The sequence below is a fragment of the Typopeltis vanoorti genome, chromosome 2, assembly GCF_054136105.1.
Source record: "Typopeltis vanoorti isolate ZY-2024b chromosome 2, IOZ_Tvanoo_1.0, whole genome shotgun sequence".
Lineage (NCBI taxonomy): Eukaryota > Metazoa > Arthropoda > Arachnida > Uropygi > Thelyphonidae > Typopeltis > Typopeltis vanoorti.
In genome coordinates this window covers 174,930,856-174,950,222 of record NC_143550.1, presented here as the reverse complement: position 1 = coordinate 174,950,222, position 19,367 = coordinate 174,930,856, and the positions used below count along the sequence as shown (strand labels likewise).

General features: G+C 36.4%; 1 protein-coding gene across 3 annotated transcripts in view; it reads right to left on the bottom strand.

Moving 5' to 3' along the window:
• mRpL44 (mitochondrial ribosomal protein L44) overlaps positions 1–19,367 on the bottom strand; it is a 132,865-nt gene that overhangs the window by 16,589 nt on the left and 96,909 nt on the right. For all 3 annotated transcript variants that reach the window (XM_090409664.1, XM_090409673.1, XM_090409682.1), the window contains exon 7: positions 12,709–12,857. In XM_090409664.1, the coding sequence (XP_090265790.1) occupies positions 12,709–12,857 (149 nt within the window). The remainder of the gene's footprint in view (positions 1–12,708; positions 12,858–19,367) is intronic.

The following is a 19,367-nucleotide window of genomic DNA, read 5'->3' as shown; positions in this document are numbered from 1 at the left end:
CACTGTGCTCTCATCGCAGCTTGTTTCATTTAGCAAATTTTCAAAATAATTACTCCATACTTCAAGGATATCTTTTTCTCCTTTTCATTTCACCTTTATCATCTCTAACCTCCTTTTACAGCACCCTTTCCTCCATTCCTAAGCTTCTTCAACAACCTCCAGAATATTTTGCCACCTTCTTGATATTTATTTTCTATGTTCTTGCCAAAGTCCTCCCATGATTTTTGTGTAGCTATCTTACATTTGTCTCTGTATTCTCTAAGGGCACAAGCTGACTTATTTGCCAGGAACTTTTGATATGCTTTCTTCTTTTCCTTCACTGCCTCTTTAACTTCCTATATCCACCATGGAGTTCTAATTTTTCTATCCTTGCAGACAACTTCACCACATGCCTCTCTAGCTGAATCAATCAGGGTTTTCTTCAAGGCTTGCCACTGAATCTCCAAGGTTTGGTTCCTGTTCGCAAACTCTTTCATTTTTTCTTCAATAATCTTTGTGTATTTTAGTCTACAGTTCACATCTGAGAGTCACTCAACTTTTATTCACTTTAAAACTTTCTTACATGTCATTCTTTTCAATATGAAATTCAATTTTATCCTGCTCAAGACTAAATAGTGATCACTTCCAATTTCAAATCCTCTACACACTCTGGTGTCCTGCACCAGGGAGAAAACATCACTATCAACAATAACGTAGTCAATGAGACTTTTCTTATTCCTTGCCTCTTCTCTCCATGTGAATTTGTGCACACTTTTATGTTGGAACATCGTGTTAGTAATAACCAGTCCATGTCCTGAGCAGAAATCCAACAGGTATTTGTCATTATTATTAGCTTTGCTCTTTTCTCCAAATTTTTCCAAAACATTTTTGTATATCTGACAATCATTTCCTACTCTGCTATTTAGATCCCCAACAAGGACCAACTTTTCTTTTTTCATTGTGTCAGCAGCTTTCTCTAGAGCCTCAAAAAATTCCTCCACTTCTACTTTAGTAGAGCCTTCTGTGGGACCATAGGCACAAATAAGTCTCATTGTTCAGTTCCCCATTCTGATATTTGCCCAAATCACTCTACTTGACACTGCCTGCCATTCAAGAAGATTAGCCTCATATTTTGTGTTGAATACTGTGGCTACCCCTTCTTTTCCTTAATTGTCATTGTCTGAATATAACATTTTGTATTTATTGCTCAGAAAGATCTCACTAGTTTCTGTCTTTTTTGTTTCAGTCATCCCTAATATGTTGAGCTGGTACTTATCTAATTGCTCTGCTAGCTCTATTTCTTTTCCATTCAGACTTCTTATGTTGATAGTACCGATCTTTAACTCTGGTGATGTTGAGTTGGGGTGTATTTTCAGATTTGTTCCAGTAGCTGACTTTTCGCTGTTCACCCTGGTTACCTGGCGAAAACAACGGGGGCCTTGTTTAACCAGGCGACGCCCAGCCGGCATGAAAATTTGTCATGTTGTACTATCATTTTGTAGTTTGGTTTAACCAATAAGAATACAATTTGGTCGGCTAAATCCCAAATTGCCAGCCCATCCTCATCCGTTCAGTATCCAGATAGATACCCAACAGGGTGCACCACGAGAAGGTGAGGATTGGACAGGTCAGAAGCCCTGGTCAGTCCTCCGCATTCCTTTAAAGGCTATGTGGAGGTCTCCTCTCAGTTATACAGCTCTGACCCTTAAGCACTCCCTCTCTAAATTCATAGTAATTTAATAATAAGGTGGTACACCTTTTGGCAACTCGTATAGGTAAATATGACTTCTCCATTGCATCTGCCTTAGTATCACTATTTCTGGGTCTGGCTCCTACTGATGAGACCTCAATAAAGGTCGAATCCAGTCTGGGTAGTGGCCCTTCCCTTAATGCATTGCATTATACATGTCTGCAAGGAGATGTGCTTTGCATTATGGCAGATACTGAGACAAGGAGTGATTAGAGCTTGGTCCACCTTTACCACAAGTTGCCTCCGTCCAGAAGATACTTCAGGTGCAAATTTTGTTTGCTTCCACTTGGATAAAGAATTAAGCTAAATTTATTATACATCTATTCTTTCTGAAGGCTAGAGTGAAAATGTTATTACAGTTTAAAAAACATCTCATCTGCAACAGACATTATGCTGCAGCAGCAAGAAAAACAAGTAATTTTATTGTATCACTAAATACAGTACAGATTAATTTGATTCACTTCATAATGAACAACACTCCCCTCCCACAGACACTGCTGCATGCATGCAAGCAAAACAGATTTATTGTAGCAATAACCACAGTAACTAACCAAACACATTTGACCTAACATTCTCTTTCAAATTTTTATTTGCAGAAAATGTGTAAACAGCTGCTTATAATAGTCATCGGGTACAGAAAATCACAATTATGTAAAGCAAATTTTCTAAAGAAAATATAGATGCATATGTGTATATAAAACTTGAAATTACTTTGAATTTGTATTTGATATTTTCAATATCATTAAGAGATCTCACAAATGCTAATTTCACAAATAAAATTACAAAAAAAAAAAAAAAAAAAAAAATGCAGCTAACATGCCATATAAGCATTGTGAAAATGCGACCACTTGTTGCAGAATCAGCAAAGACAATTTTTGCTGGGTTTCCATATGCATGGACACTGCCTTGCATGAATGTGTTAAACTCATTCACTCTTTGTGCTCTCACTACCCTATCAGGCAATGCACTCCAGAGTCCAAATACTATCCATTCAAAAAGGCTACTCATATGTACAATCATATGAAAGATCTCTCCAGTGTTGATTGTGTAACTGCCTCTCAACAGTTTAAATGTCTCAATTGCATCACCTCTCCTTTTATCTACCAAACTTTGCAGTCCACATGCCCTCAATCTATTTTCAAAACGAAAACTGTACAGTCCTGATATCATTTTTGTTAACTACCCTCTCCGATTTATCCCCTTCAAATCTAAGCACAATAATCCACATGTGGTCTGATCAGGGCTTTATGCAGTGGAATTACCACTCTTCTATCTCTGCTGGTCAGCATCCTTTTCAGTATTGCAGTCATTCTCTGGGTTACCTAAACCAACCCTTGTGATATGTCTTCCTAAACTTTCTATAGTCTCTATCAATCATCACCCCAAAGTCTCTTGCCTTCCTTCACTTCCTCTAGTCCCATCGACATCTATACAGCCTCCTATCAATGAATCCCAAATTTTAAGACACTGGATTTTAGCTGCATTAAACTGACTGAAAATCTTATGAACAGAGATTTAAGTTATTGTGATATGATGCTAGAAGATAGGACACCCAGGTTGGAAGGCACTGAAATGGCTACTGGGGAAGGGCAGGGAGGAACTTCCAATGAAGTTAACAAGAATGATGAAGCTGGATCGAAGCCTTCTGGAAGTTCAACTTCTAATAGAGTTAATCTCAGAAGAGGATGCCTCCACTTTACTGATTTACATAAAATAGAAACATGGAATGTAAGAGGTATGTATCAAGGAAAACTGGAACTAGTGAAGAAAGAAATGAGAACTCGAATTAAGATGTGAGAAATCAGTGAACTGAGATGGACAGGAATGGGTCACATTGATACCGATGATTTCATGATGTATTACACTGGACATGAAAACTTCAAAGAAATGGAATAGCATTCATAGTAAGAAGAGAATACAGAAAATACATTCTGGGTTACAACCCAGTGTCCAATAGAATAATTCTAATCAGAAAAAAGGCATATCCAGTGAAAGTTACACTTATACAGGTGTATGCACCCAAGTACAGATTCAAGTGAAAATAAAGTAGAAGAATTTTACAGCAGCCTACAAGTAATATACAGTACTGATAAAACAGACTTTCTTTTAATATTAGGTGATTGGAATACAAAAGTGTGTGAAAAAGAAGACTATCACTGGAAAATTTGGTTTAGCACTGGGGAATGAAGCAGGAGAAAGACTGTTGGAGTTTTGTGTTAAGAACAGTTGCTTTATTGCAAACATTTGCTTCCAACAACATAAGAGGAGATTGTACACATGGACTTCACCTAATGGAGAATACAGAAATCACATAGACTGTATTGTTGCCAGCAGCAGGTGGAGGAGGAGTGCTATCCAAGCAGCTAAAACACTACCTGGTGCAGACTGCGGGACAGATTATGAATTAGTAATACTGAAATTAAGGGCGAAGAAGAAACAAAAGGATAGTATCAGATTTGATTTAGATCTTATAAATGAAGCATTTAAAGTAGAAGTCAGTAAGAAATTAAAAAGTTTGGAGAAGACAGGAAGAGAATTAGAACTATGGGAAGAAACAAAATGTAAGTCATAGAAGCAAAGAATACTCTTAATAAAACAACAAGAAAGAATTGTAAATGGTTGTCTTCTTTCCTCTGCTAATTGAATAGCAGAGGAAAGAAGAAAAATTAAACTTCAGAGAAACAAAGAAAGGTTTAGACAACTGAGTGCAGATTTCCAAAGACAGGCTAGGAAAGATGAGGAAAAAGACATCTAAACAAAAGGTGCGAGGAAATTGAGGAAAGCAATATTAAGGGTAGAACAAGGGATCTGTCATCATCATCATCAAATTCCTGCCATGTACCCTCAAGGGGTGTACAGGATATGACAGTACTACATGAAAAAACTACATCATTACTAACTTCCTATCTACAATTTTCCTCCAAATCAGTCTGTTACTTGTCAAGACTCCAACATTATCAGATCTTATATTTGTATTGTCTAAGGCACTTTGTACCGTATCAATCCACCTATATCTTGGTCTTCCTCTGGGTCGTTTTCCTGCCAACATGGCAGAGAACACTTGTTTTGCTAATCTTTCCTCTCCCATTCTATTTAAGTGACCATACCATCTGAGATTAGCTCTGCTAATGCATTCCTGGATGCTGACAATGTCAAGTTCTTTCCTCAATATCATATTAAAAATATCCTCATTTTTAATATGATATTGCCATTGATGCCATCTGTTCACGCTTCTGATCTTTCTCAGGACTCTCATATCTGCGGTCTCTAGTCTTTTGTCAAGTGTTTTACTTCTGACCCAGCTCTCAGATCCATAAGTTAAAATTGGTTTGAACACTGTCTTGAATACAGCTAATTTAGTGTTCCAACTAATTTCTTTCTTATTCTTAATGAATTTATTCAATTGACTTCCCATGATACCAGCTTTGCTGATTCTGTTGTCTATTTCTATATTTAGTTTACCATCTTCAGTAAAAATTGTGCCTAAGTAGCTGAAATGTTTTACTTGTTCCACAGGTTCTCCATTCACAACACAGTTGACATTTTCAATGATTCTGCCTATTTTCATTGTCTTTGTCTTTTTATTGCTGACCTTCATACCATATCTATTACAACAGCTATTCAATTTAGTCAGAGAATCTTGCAGACTTGTAGCGGATTTATTTAGAAGTATAACATCATCCGCATAAAGCAAAGAGCTGACATTAACATCTCCAATTTTGATATCAGGTTTAATACCAAATTCCTTCATAATGTGATCCATATAGATAATGAATAACAGAGGGGATAATGTACATCCTTGTCTCACACCAGATTTAACATTAAACCATCTTCCTGTACTTCCTTCAATTCTAACTGCTGACTCACAACTCAAATAAAGACTAAGTATTGCTTGATATAATGCCCCATTGACACCATATAACTGCAGCGTATTGAATAGCTTCTCTCTTGGCACCTTGTCATATGTCTTTTCCAAATCGACAAAACTTAAATACAGATCTTTGTTATATTCCCATGCTTTCTCAACTATTTGTCGTAAAGTGAAGATCTGATCCTGACAGCCTCTATTTGGCCTGAATCCAGCTTGTTCTTCACCAAGCTTTTCTTCCACAATTCTTCTTAACCGTTTCTCAAGTATACTTGCATAGATCTTGCCAGGAACACTCAGTAGGGAAATACCTCTGTAATTCTCACATTCAGTTTTATTTCCCTTTTTATATATGGGTACTATGAGAGCTCTACTCCAATCATCAGGAATTCGTCCCTCTGTCCAGGCTTTCTGAACTATGCAGTGCAGCCACTGTAAGACTCTTATACCACCATACTTCAGCATTTCTGGTCGAATATCATCTACTCCTGCTGCCTTTCCACATTTCAAGCCTTTGATGGCTTTTTCGACTTCAAGTATGGATATGTATTCCTGACTGCATGCCTAGTCAGTGTTTTTTATCACTGTGCTGTCATCACTGCTTGTTTCATTTAGCAGTTTTTCAAAGTAATTACTCCATATTTCAAGGATATCTTTTTCTCCTGTTTTCATTTCACCTTTATCATCTCTAATTCCTTTTACAGCACTCTTTCCTCCATTCCTAAGCTTCTTCAACAACCTCCAGAATATTTTGCCACCTTCTTGATATTTATTTTCTATATTCTTGCCAAAGTCCTCTCATGACTTTTGTTTAGCTAGTTTTACACACTGTTTAGCTTTCTTACATTTGTCTCTGTATTCTGTAAGAGTAAAAGCTGACTTATTTGCCAGGAACTTTTGATAAGCTTTCTTCTTTTCCTTCACTGCCTCTTTAACTTCCTGTGTCCACCAGGGAGTTCTGATTTTTTTATCCTTGCACACAACCTCACCACATGCCTCTCTGGCAGAATCAATCAATGTTTCCTTCAGAGTTTGCCACTGAATCTCCAAGGTTTGATTCCTGTTCTCAAACTCTTTCATTTTCTTTTCAATAATATTTCTGTATTTTAGTCTACAGTTCACATCTGAGAGCTGCTCAACTTTTATTCGCTTTAAAACTTTCTTACATGTTATTCTTTTCAATATGAAATTCAATTTTATCCTGCTCAAGACTAAATAGTGATCACTTCCAATTTCAAATCCTCTGTACACTCTGGTGTCCTGCACCAAGGAGAAAACATCACTATCAACAATAACATAGTCAATGAGACTTTTCTTATTCCTAGCCTCTTCTCTCCATGTGAATTTGTGCACATTTTTATGTTGGAACATGGTGTTAGTAATAACCAGTCCATGTCCTGAGCAGAAATCCAACAGGTATTTGCCATTATTATTAGCTTTGCTCTTTTCTCCAAATTTTCCCAAAATATTTTTGTATGTCTCACAATCATTTCCTACTCTGCTATTTAGATCCCCAACAAGGACCAACTTTTCCTTTTTCATTGTGTCAGTTGCTTTTTCTAAAGCCTCAAAAAATTCCTCCACTTCTACCTTAGTAGAACCTTCTGTGGGACCATAGGCACAAATAAGTCTCATTGTCCAGTTCCCCATTCTCATATTTGCCCACATTACTCTACTTGAGACTGACTGCCATTCAAGAAGATTAGCCTTGTATTTTGTGTTGAATACTATGGCTACTCCTTCTTTTCCTTGATTGTCATTGCCTGAATATAACATTTTGTATTTATTGCTCAGAAAGATCTCACCAGTTTTGGTCTTTTTTGTTTCAGTCACCCCTATTATGTCGATCTGGTACTTATCTAATTCCTCAGCTAGCTCCATTTCTTTGCCATTCAGGCTTCTTACGTTGATAGTACCGATCTTTAACTCTGGTGATGTTGAGTTGGGGTTTGTTTTCAGATTTGTTCCAGTAGCTGACTTTTCGCTGTTCGTCCTGGTTCCCTGGCGAAAACAACGGGGGCCTTGTTTAACCGGGCGACGCCCCAGCCGGCATGAAATTTTGTCATGTTGTACCATCATTTTTTATTTTGGTTTAACCAATAAGAATACAATTTGGTCGGCTAAATCCCAAATTGCCAGCCCATCCTCGTTCGTTCAGTATCAAAGTAGATACCCAACAGGGTGCACCACGAGAAGGTGAGGATTGGACATTAGGTCAGAAGCCCTGGTCGGTTTTCTGCATTCCTTTAAAGGCTATGTGGAGGTCTCCTCTCAGTTATACAGCTTTGACCCTTAAGCACCCCCAAGGGATCTGTTTAGAAAAATAAATGATGTTACAGGGAAGTTTATCCCTGTAACATCAGGGATAATAGATTAGGAGTTGTAAAAAGTAATTCAGGTAAATGTCTGGTGAAAAAAAGATGGAAAGAGTATATAGAGGATTTGTACAAAAGATAATACTATTGAAGGAGAATTTGAAAGGAGAGTATTTGTTGAGGAACCCATGATAATGAAAAGTGAAGTGATATCAGCAATGGAACAGTTGCCAAAAGGAAAAGCTCCAGGAGCTGATGGTGTGTCAGTGGAATTACAGTAAATCCTTGATTTAACGGACTAATTTGGATAAGGGGGTGTCCGTTAAATTGAAAGTCTGCTAAATAGAAATTTTTTTAAATAAAAATATCTGTAACATCATACTGCAATTTTATCAATATTAGCACTGTAATAAGAAAAAAATTGTTTTACACACAATTTTCACACTTTAAGTTAATGTGAGAAATTAATGTTCGATGTTGAGGCGCTTGGTTTAGGTAACCCTGCTTTGAAAAAACTATCTTTTGAACTTTTGAATTCTGCTTTTTGTTTATAATTAACTCCCTAAAATTACAAAAATTTGTGTAATAAAACTGCCGCAGAAAGTCATACCACGTGACAAAAGAACCAATTAGAGTGCGATTGGTGTGATCACTTCCTAATCATTCGGCGAACATGTTTTCTGAGCGGTGACTCATTCATGTCGGCTAAATTACTACAGTGTTTTTCCAACATATGTTGGCCTATTTGCCAAAATTTGTTAAAAATAACAGGAAATTAATAACAAAAAAATAATTTAATTATAAGCAAATTTAACCTGTTAATTTAATTATAAGCAAATCTTGGTTAAAAGCGTTTTAAAATTAACAGGGTGTTAATTGTCACATGTGACATACGGACCGGAAATTTTGCCCGTTAAATCCGAAGTCCATTAAATCGAGAGTTTACTGTATTGAGAGAAGCTGGGGATGAAATAGTGAATATATTGACTGAAATTTGTCAACAGGTTTGGAAGAAAATATACTGGCCTAGAGATCGGAAAACATCAGTATTCATCCAATCCCCAAAAAATCAAATGCCAGATATTGTAATAATTATAGAAGTATTGCTTTAATTTCACATTCAAGTAAAGTTATGCTGAAAGTGATCCAACAAAGGTTGGAGCTATATGTGAATAGAGAAATGCCACAAGAACAGGCATGCTTCAGGAGAGGCAGAGGAACTAGAGACCAAATAGCAAACATGAGATGGATTATGGAAAGAACAAGAGAATTTCAGAAGGAAGTATTCATTTGTTTTATTGATTATAAGCTTTTGATTGCGTGGATAACAACAGACTGTGAATTGTAATGAGATAAATGGGAATATCTGAACATCTAATTCTTTTGATAAAAGAGCTGTGTGACAACCAAGAAGCTTCAGTAAAAACAGTCTTTGGAGAAACACAGTGTTCGAGTGGAAAAAGGGACAGTAAGGTTGTATACTGTCACCCTACCTTTTTAATATTTATAATAAATATGTTATGAGAATGGCTAATTTAGACAAAGATCCCACTGGAATTAAGATTGGTGGCAGAAATATATATAATTTAAGATATACAGATGATACAACAGAAACTAAGGAAGATCTGGAGCAGTTCATTGTATTGGTTAAGATGGAAAGTAACAAAGCCAGGCTTAATTTAAACATCAGCAAAACAAAAGTAATGGCTTCTGACAATTTAAATGAATTTATAATAGAGGGAGATAAAAATAGAAATCATTGAAAGTTATGATTTACTGGGGTCCAGAATCAGAAATGATTGTAAATGTGAAAATGAAAATAAAAGAAGGATAGTCATGGGGAAAAAAGCGATGTTAAACCTGGCAAAAATTATGAAAGAGGTGTGAGTAAGGCCACGAAAGTGTCAAAGCAACGATGTATAGATGTGAAAGCTGGATTATTAAGAAGATAAAAAGCGAATTGATTCATTTGAATTATGGGTGTGAAGGAGATTAAGAATATCATGGACTGCAAGAATGACCAACAAGAAGGTTTTAGAGAATATAAAGACAGAAAGTTCCTTGGAGGTGGTGATCGCTAAACAGAGGTTTATGTACTTTGGACATACCATATTTTTTCGGACGATAAGACACACCCAAAATTTATGAGACAATTTTTAGAAAAAATATATTATTATATAAAAATATTCACAAACCTTAAATTTCATTTATTTTTACCATAACTTGTACCAGCAGTATTCAGTTCATCTTCACCATCTCATTACTGTCACTTTTTGTATTATTGTCTGAACTATTGTTATCACTCTCTTCAAAAACTAAGTCATCTTCAGTACCATCCATCACATTACTTTTGCCACATTTTTTAAGAGACTTAATAATCATCTCATCTGTTCAAAACCACATACGCTTGCCTATTAACTACTATTGATGTCAGCAAAGTTTTCATATGTAAATTCGAGGATTCCCACATATGCAGTGAGACATGCATTTGGCTTGCATCGAATCCAAGATTCACCTGGCATTTACCCATATTTAATTTACAGTCTTCACTAAAAATTGTGCCTAAGTATCTGAAATGTTTTACTTGTTCTATAGGTTCTGCATTCACGATGCAATTGATATTATTTTCAATGTTTATAACCAAGCCCGAAATAGATGAAGAGAAAAAAAAAATCAATACTTCCAAGTTCGAAAGAGAAAAAACCCGAAACTAGCAGCCTGTCCAAATGGCAGCCAAGACTTCTTGGCTCTTGGCAAAGCAATTGGTCGCAATTTCTGCCCTGCACTATTCCCACCCCTATCATACTCAGGTGGTTCTATTGCATCACCACCCACAGAAAAAAAAAAAAAATTTCCTGGGCTTCACACTTTGTTTCCAATGTATGCATAACTAACAATGGTAAATGCCCCCACAACCATTCTTGATGCCCAACGTACAATGCCCCTATATCCTTTTGCTAGAAAGAGATCAGAAAAATACTGTCCAAATTAGACACAAAAAAGTCCCCTGTAAGTTTGTGCACCAGTACTGACTCCTATCCTATGTTTCTGGTATATACTCTCTTACTCTATTGGTATCTATCCCGCAGCCTGGAAATTGGCCTATATTCAACCCATTCCCAAGAAGGGCAAGAAGTTACTGTTGTCTAACCACGACCCTATCTCACTCAACTCAGTCCTGTCTAAAGTAACGGAAAAAGTCATCAATTCCCATATCCTACACTACCTTGAAGGCACCCACCTAATAAATAAACGACCGCCAGTATGGATTCTATCACTGCAGATTAAAAGGAGATCTGCTCACATGCAGAAGTTTGGTAAATCTCAAGTGGTTGCATTTGATATCTCCAAAGCTTTTGACCAGGTCTGGCACAAAGCCTTACTAAGCAAACTCCAATCGTTTGTTCTGTCTCAGAACTTCTGTAGTTGGATTGCCAGAATTCTGTCTAGATGCACAATATGTGTGGTGGTAGATGGTTCGTTATTCTCTCACCATTCAACCAATGCCAGGGTTCCACAAGGTTCTGTCCCCCTCACCAATCCTCTTCTTGCTATATATCAATGACCTACTTCAGTTGACCTCCAACCCAATACACAGTTTTGCAGATGACAGCACACTGCAGTATTCCCTTTCATTTGATAACTTTACCCTGCACAACTCACCTCAACCTACAGAACATCAACCACCACCACCTCCCTCAATTCTGATCTCCAAACCATCAAACAGTTGGGTTCAAATAACCTCATCGATTTCAATGCTAATAAAACCCAGTTCTTTCTTATTTCTCATAAAAAAGAACTATATTTTCTCCCAGTATTATTTTTGACAATACCCAAATTTCCAGATAGCATGTGATTTCTGTTCTTGGAATTACCCTGACATCAAGTCTCTCCTGGCATAAACACATCACAATCATTGCATCCTCAGTTAAAAAACTAGGATTTCTCTTTCGCTCAAGACATTACACCCCTGAACAGCTGTTAACCTTATACAACTCACAAATCTGCCCAGCTATTGAATGCTGCTCTCAGATATGGGGTGGAGCCTCTAAAAGATCCCTCAAAATGCTTGACTCAATACAGAGGAGAGCAATTAGACTTATTAATCACCCATCTCTTACCAACTAGCTCCCCCACTTTTGCACAGACGTTTTGTTTCCTCAATATGTGTATTCTACAAATATTTCCATGGATTACTGATGTTATTTCAGATAGCATCAATAATTCTGCCACTTAGTACTAAGCTGATTGGAATACATGAAGCTGCTGCTCAATATCCCTTCACAGTGCACCTTGAAACCCATAGAAGAAGTTTCTTTTCCTCCTCCTTCATCTCTGCAACTGCTGTATTGCGGAACGGTCTTTCCCCTGTTGTGTTTCCCAATGAATACAATATACAGTCTTTTAAATAAATGTAAACAAGTTCCTCCTTTCCCAACCCACTACCCATATACAATACTAATGTACTATAGGTTGATCAACCAACCTCTCATGTATGGGCTCAACATTTAAAAAAAAAAAGTAAATTAAATCGGAATTATTGCGGAACGGTCTTTCCCCTGTTGTGTTTCCCAATGAATACAATATACAGTCTTTTAAATAAATGTAAACAAGTTCCTCCTTTCCCAACCCACTACCCATATACAATACTAATGTACTATAGGTTGATCAACCAACCTCTCATGTATGGGCTCAACATTTAAAAAAAAAAAGTAAATTAAATCACGACACAAATTGCAAAAATGTAGAGAAGGAAGGGAAGAGAATATGCGTAAATAAATAAAATATGCACTTACCTTGGTTCGGGTGGACTTCTGTTATGCCTCTGTACAATTGAAGTGAGTACAGCAATTGGATTAGGAATAACCCAAATATCACTTAGTTCCTTGCCTATTAACTGAGTCAGTATGAAATCTTGAACAAACAGTTGAGCTTGATGCACATCCTGGGGAAAAAAAAAAAAATCTGAATATCCCAATAATTTAATTACTTCAATTAATAATCAATTTTATTCATAAATCTGTGCTTTTGTATTCCATTAATTCCAAAATAATCTGAATGCAATGAATGCATTCAGATTCATTTTTAAAATGAAAATAATTATTCTTGACCTGTATTAGAAATAATGAAATAATAAAAAGCGCCTTTTTTATTGCTGATTTTTCGTTCCAGATTTGTTATAGGAGTTATTAAATTTCATTAATAAGCTCTGAAGGCTTGTACTAGATTTATTTTTCATCATCATCATCATCATCAAATTCCTGCCATGTACCCTCAAGGGGTGTACAGGATATGACAGTACTACATGAAAAAATTACATCATTACTAACTTCCTATCTACAATTTTCCTCCAAATCATTCTGTTACTTGTCAAGACTCCGACATTATCAGATCTTATATTTCTATCGTCTAAGGCACTTTGTACCGTATCAATCCACCTATATCTTGGTCTTCCTCTGGGTCGTTTTCCTGCCAACCTGGCAGAGAACACTTGTTTTGCTAATCTTTCCTCTCCCATTCTATTTAAGTGACCATACCATCTGAGATTAGCTCTGCTAACGCATTCCTGGATGCTGACAATGTCAAGTTCTTTCCTAATATCCTCATTTTTAATATGATATTGCCATTGATGCCATCTGTTCACGCTTCTGATCTTTCTCAGGACTCTCATATCTGCGGTCTCTAGTCTTTTGTCAAGTGTTTTACTTCTGACCCAGCTCTCAGATCCATAAGTTAAAATTGGTTTGAACACTGTCTTGAATACAGCTAATTTAGTGTTCCAACTAATTTCTTTCTTATTCTTAATGAATTTATTCAATTGACTTCCCATGATACCAGCTTTGCTGATTCTGTTGTCTATTTCTATATTTAGTTTACCATCTTCAGTAAAAATTGTGCCTAAGTAGCTGAAATGTTTTACTTGTTCCACAGGTTCTCCATTCACAACACAGTTGACATTTTCAATGATTCTGCCTATTTTCATTGTCTTTGTCTTTTTATTGCTGACCTTCATACCATATCTATTACAAGAGCTATTCAATTTAGTCAGAGAATCTTGCAGACTTGTAGCGGATTTATTTAGAAGTATAACATCATCCGCATAAAGCAAAGAGCTGACATTAACATCTCCAATTTTGATATCAGGTTTAATTCCACATTCCTTCATAATGTGATCCATATAGATAATGAATAACAGAGGGGATAATGTACATCCTTGTCTCACACCAGATTTAACATTAAACCATCTTCCTGTACTTCCTTCAATTCTAACTGCTGACTCACAACTCAAATAAAGACTAAGTATTGCTTGATATAATGCCCCATTGACACCATATAACTGCAGCGTATTGAATAGCTTCTCTCTTGGCACCTTGTCATATGCCTTTTCCAAATCGACAAAACTTAAATACAGATCTTTGTTATATTCCCATGCTTTCTCGACTATTTGTCGTAAAGTGAAGATCTGATCCTGACAGCCTCTATTTGGTCTGAATCCAGCTTGTTCTTCACCAAGCTTTTCTTCCACAATTCTTCTCAACCGTTTCTCAAGTATACTTGCATAGATCTTGCCAGGAACACTCAGTAGGGAAATACCTCTGTAATTCTCACATTCAGTTTTATTTCCCTTTTTATATATGGGTACTATGAGAGCTCTACTCCAATCATCGGGAATTCGTCCCTCTGTCCAGGCTTTCTGAACTATGCAGTGCAGCCACTGTAAGACTCTTATACCACCATACTTCAGCATTTCTGGTCGAATATCATCTACTCCTGCTGCCTTTCCACATTTCAAGCCTTTGATGGCTTTTTCTACTTCAAGTATGGATATGTATTCCTGACTGCATGCCTCGTCAGTGTTTTTTATCACTGTGCTGTCATCACTGCTTGTTTCATTTAGCAGTTTTTCAAAGTAATTACTCCATACTTCAAGGATATCTTTTTCTCCTGTTTTCATTTCACCTTTATCATCTCTAATTCCTTTTACAGCACTCTTTCCTCCATTCCTAAGCTTCTTCAACAACCTCCAGAATATTTTGCCACCTTCTTGATATTTATTTTCTATATTCTTGTCAAAGTCCTCCCATGACTTTTGTTTAGCTAATTTTACACACTGTTTAGCTTTCTTACATTTGTCTCTGTATTCTGTAAGAGTAAAAGCTGACTTATTTGCCAGGAACTTTTGATAAGCTTTCTTCTTTTCCTTCACTGCCTCTTTAACTTCCTGTGTCCACCAGGGAGTTCTGATTTTTTTATCCTTGCACACAACCTCACCACATGCCTCTCTGGCAGAATCAATCAATGTTTCCTTCAGAGTTTGCCACTGAATCTCCAAGGTTTGATTCCTGTTCTCGAACTCTTTCATTTTCTTTTCAATAATATTTCTGTATTTTAGTCTACAGTTCACATCTGAGAGCTGCTCAACTTTTATTCGCTTTAAAACTTTCTTACATGTTACTCTTTTCAATATGAAATTCAATTTTATCCTGCTCAAGACTAAATAGTGATCACTTCCAATTTCAAATCCTCTGTACACTCTGGTGTCCTGCACCAGGGAGAAAACATCACTATCAACAATAACATAGTCAATGAGACTTTTCTTATTCCTAGCCTCTTCTCTCCATGTGAATTTGTGCACATTTTTATGTTGGAACATGGTGTTAGTAATAACCAGTCCATGTCCTGAGCAGAAATCCAACAGATATTTGCCATTATTATTAGCTTTGCTCTTTTCTCCAAATTTTCCCAAAATATTTTTGTATGTCTCACAATCATTTCCTACTCTACTATTTAGATCCCCAACAAGGATCAACTTTTCCTTTTTCATTGTGTCAGTTGCTTTTTCTAAAGCCTCAAAAAATTCCTCCACTTCTACCTTAGTAGAACCTTCTGTGGGACCATAGGCACAAATAAGTCTCATTGTCCAGTTCCCCATTCTCATATTTGCCCACATTACTCTACTGGAGACTGACTGCCATTCAAGAAGATTAGCCTCGTATTTTGTGTTGAATACTATGGCTACTCCTTCTTTTCCTTGATTGTCATCGCCTGAATATAACATTTTGTATTTATTGCTCAGAAAGATCTCACCAGTTTTGGTCTTTTTTGTTTCAGTCACCCCAATTATGTCGATCTGGTACTTATCTAATTCCTCAGCTAGTTCCATTTCTTTGCCATTCAGGCTTCTTACGTTGATAGTACCGATCTTTAACTCTGGTGATGTTGAGTTGGGGTTTGTTTTCAGATTTGTTCCAGTAGCTGACTTTTTGCTGTTCGCCCTGGTTCCCTGGCAAAAACAACGGGGGCCTTGTTTAACCGGGCGACGCCCCAGCCGGCATGAAATTTTGTCATGTTGTACCATCATTTTTTATTTTGGTTTAACCAATAAGAATACAATTTGGTCGGCTAAATCCCAAATTGCCAGCCCATCCTCGTTCGTTCAGTATCAAAGTAGATACCCAACAGGGTGCACCACGAGAAGGTGAGGATTGGACATTAGGTCAGAAGCCCTGGTCGGTTCTCCGCATTCCTTTAAAGGCTATGTGGAGGTCTCCTCTCAGTTATACAGCTTTGACCCTTAAGCACCCCAGATTTATTTTTAAGTATATTAACTGCATAAAGTAAATGGCTGATTTTTTAATATCACCAATTTTGATACCAGGGCTAACTGGTATTTAAGAGTCACTTCTTTAAAACCTTCCAAAACTTCTAAAAATTCCTAGCCATAAATGCTCTATAGAATAAAAACAGATAAGAATATACTAAAGTAATCCTGAACTCACTGATTATGTTCATAAATTAACCGCCTTACTAAAAGAGTATTCCATCTACCACTTGTTGGACTCTGATTTCACTGATACACATATTACAACTGTCCACATACTCTAAAAATTTAATTATTCACCAGTTGAAGTCAGAGACAAACAAACCTTATAAGTGCAGATTCCCGTGGAATATATGGGTAACCCGAAATCCACAACCTAACTGATCTTTATAGACCACATATTTAGCAATATCCCCTAAGATGTCAAAAGCTCAACTTATTTTAAAACTAGTTACAAAATCTTATGCTCAGTGGTACTGCTGTGTCGCTTCTTCTTATTTACACTATTTTCAATCTTTGTTGCTTTATCTCCGTAATACACTATCAGGTAGCATGTGGTACCTCTGAGGAACAATGGAATTTCCTCATGATCGAGGCAGTACCAGAGTATCAGAGTGTCTGAGATTTACCTCTCGTAAAACGTCAAGAAATTTATTTGTTTCGTTGCGCCACTTAGCGCTATTAGATTATTAATATTAATAACCAAGAGGTAATCTCAGGACAGTACTTAATGTAACCAATAAACTCTGCAGACGTGGCCAAAATATACCCTTTTAATATCCCGCATAGGTTCGCATTAATATTTTATAAGAGGTGCATCGGATTCCAGAAATCACAGAAAGTCTGTTAGAATCAAAAGCAAGGTTTATTAATTATTCTCCAAAGTAGATACACTTAATAACATAAATTAAAATCCCATCTTAAGGGAGTTCCAGACAAGGTATATAATATTCAAACACTACTATTATACTTATAAAATAATATACAGTAGCTTCCTAAAGTATGAATTATATTAACCTTCGCTAATGCATTAGTCATGTACTATTATCACAATCAATCTAAGACTCCGTAGCTCTGTCAGACTACACAAGATAACATTGATAACATTCATATCTTTCACAATCTCTTTATATTATGCCAATTCTTTACTCTAAACATATCCTTAATTTCATTCAATATAAAGGCGAACTTTAACACAACGACAGATAGTAAGGTTAAAATCAATATTCTTCTAATGATAACAATACAATCCTATCCTATATCATTAATGTTCTTCTTCTATAACATATTAACGTGACACAAATCTTTCATTCATAAATGGTGTAACACAAACAAAGTTTACTTATCTTCCCTTTTCGGCTCTTTAGTGCTTCATAGGTTCACAGGAAACTGGCCTTCTGTGGACTGCCAGACTTGCTTCTTTTCGCGGAGAATACAGCCGCCAAGACCGTAGCTGCCTATTAGGATCTGTCCGACATCGAGGGCACTCGCACCCTACACCACCACGAATGACGAACACACAGGAGATCGAGGGGAAAAAGGCCTTGTTACAGGGTCGCATGACCCTTATATTTCCCTTTCGCTGTCCAGCGAACTCTCACGTGTTACTACGGCATGCCGTCCATCATCTTCCCCGCTTATCACACATACGCTGATGTCACGTTGTTTACTTGGGGGCGAGCTGTTCCCTCGCGTTACGACTCCGTAACCTTTGGACTTGACCCCCCCCCCCCCCCCAACTGTTGGATTTGTGTTTACATTTTATAATTCTTTTATACATATTTTATAATGCTCTGCTAATGTTTTACATTTTCAATATTAAATAAACCACATTCGTGAATGGCACAAAATATATACTTATTTAACCCTTTCATAACAGAACACACCTGATTTACATATGCATATTACTTATTTTACACTTAGAGGCAGTTTGCTGTATTTATCTCCCCTTTTTGTTTGGAAAAGCATGTTAGATTGTGATAAGATAGTTCATAAAATTCTACTCCATCACAATCCAACAGTACTGACATGGTCAGCCTCAATGTTTCCTACTCATGTACTAATAACCCCTCCTAAATACATTACAATTAATCCAAATCTAATTTCATCCCAATGTCTTTACTCAATTTCAGTTTATGAAATAGATTTGTTCCTAATCTGTCAAAGACAAATTAAAAATTTTTCTATGATAAGGAAATTTTAGGAACAAATACAGCCATGGGTTCCCTACTCTCACCCATCCACACTAACTTCTTCACAGAGACATCTGGAAATAATCATCATCATCATCATGCGTATCAAGGATTTAGGCCTAGCATGGCCTGTTACGGCTTTAGAAGTCATCGTTGAATTGTTTAAGAGGACGTCCTGGTTTTCTTTTTCCTAATGGCTTGTACTTTAAGGCTTGTTTTGGTAATCTTTCTGTTTTCATTCTTTGAACGTGTTCCATCCATTTATGTTTATATTTTTTAATTTTTTCTATTACTGGTTCTTGGTTTAATTCTTTCATAATTTCTTTTGTGATCAAATAGGGTATACTTTGCAGTTTTTCTCATAAACTTCATTTCTGCTGTTGTTAATCTTTGTTTGTCTTTTTGTTTTATTGTCCAGATTTCACTTCCATACATAAGACTAGTAGGGCTAATGTCTGGTTTATTTTTGAAATAGGTTTGGTTTAAATATAGAGTTAATTACACCTGTTATTTTTAAATATTTTGCAATATTTACATTTATATCTTTTTCATTTTCATATGTGATCATACATCCTAGGTAGTTAAATGAATTCAACTGTTCTAAGATCTTGTTATCTATTACTATTTTAGTTCTTGCTGGATCTTGTCCTTTAAAGGCCAT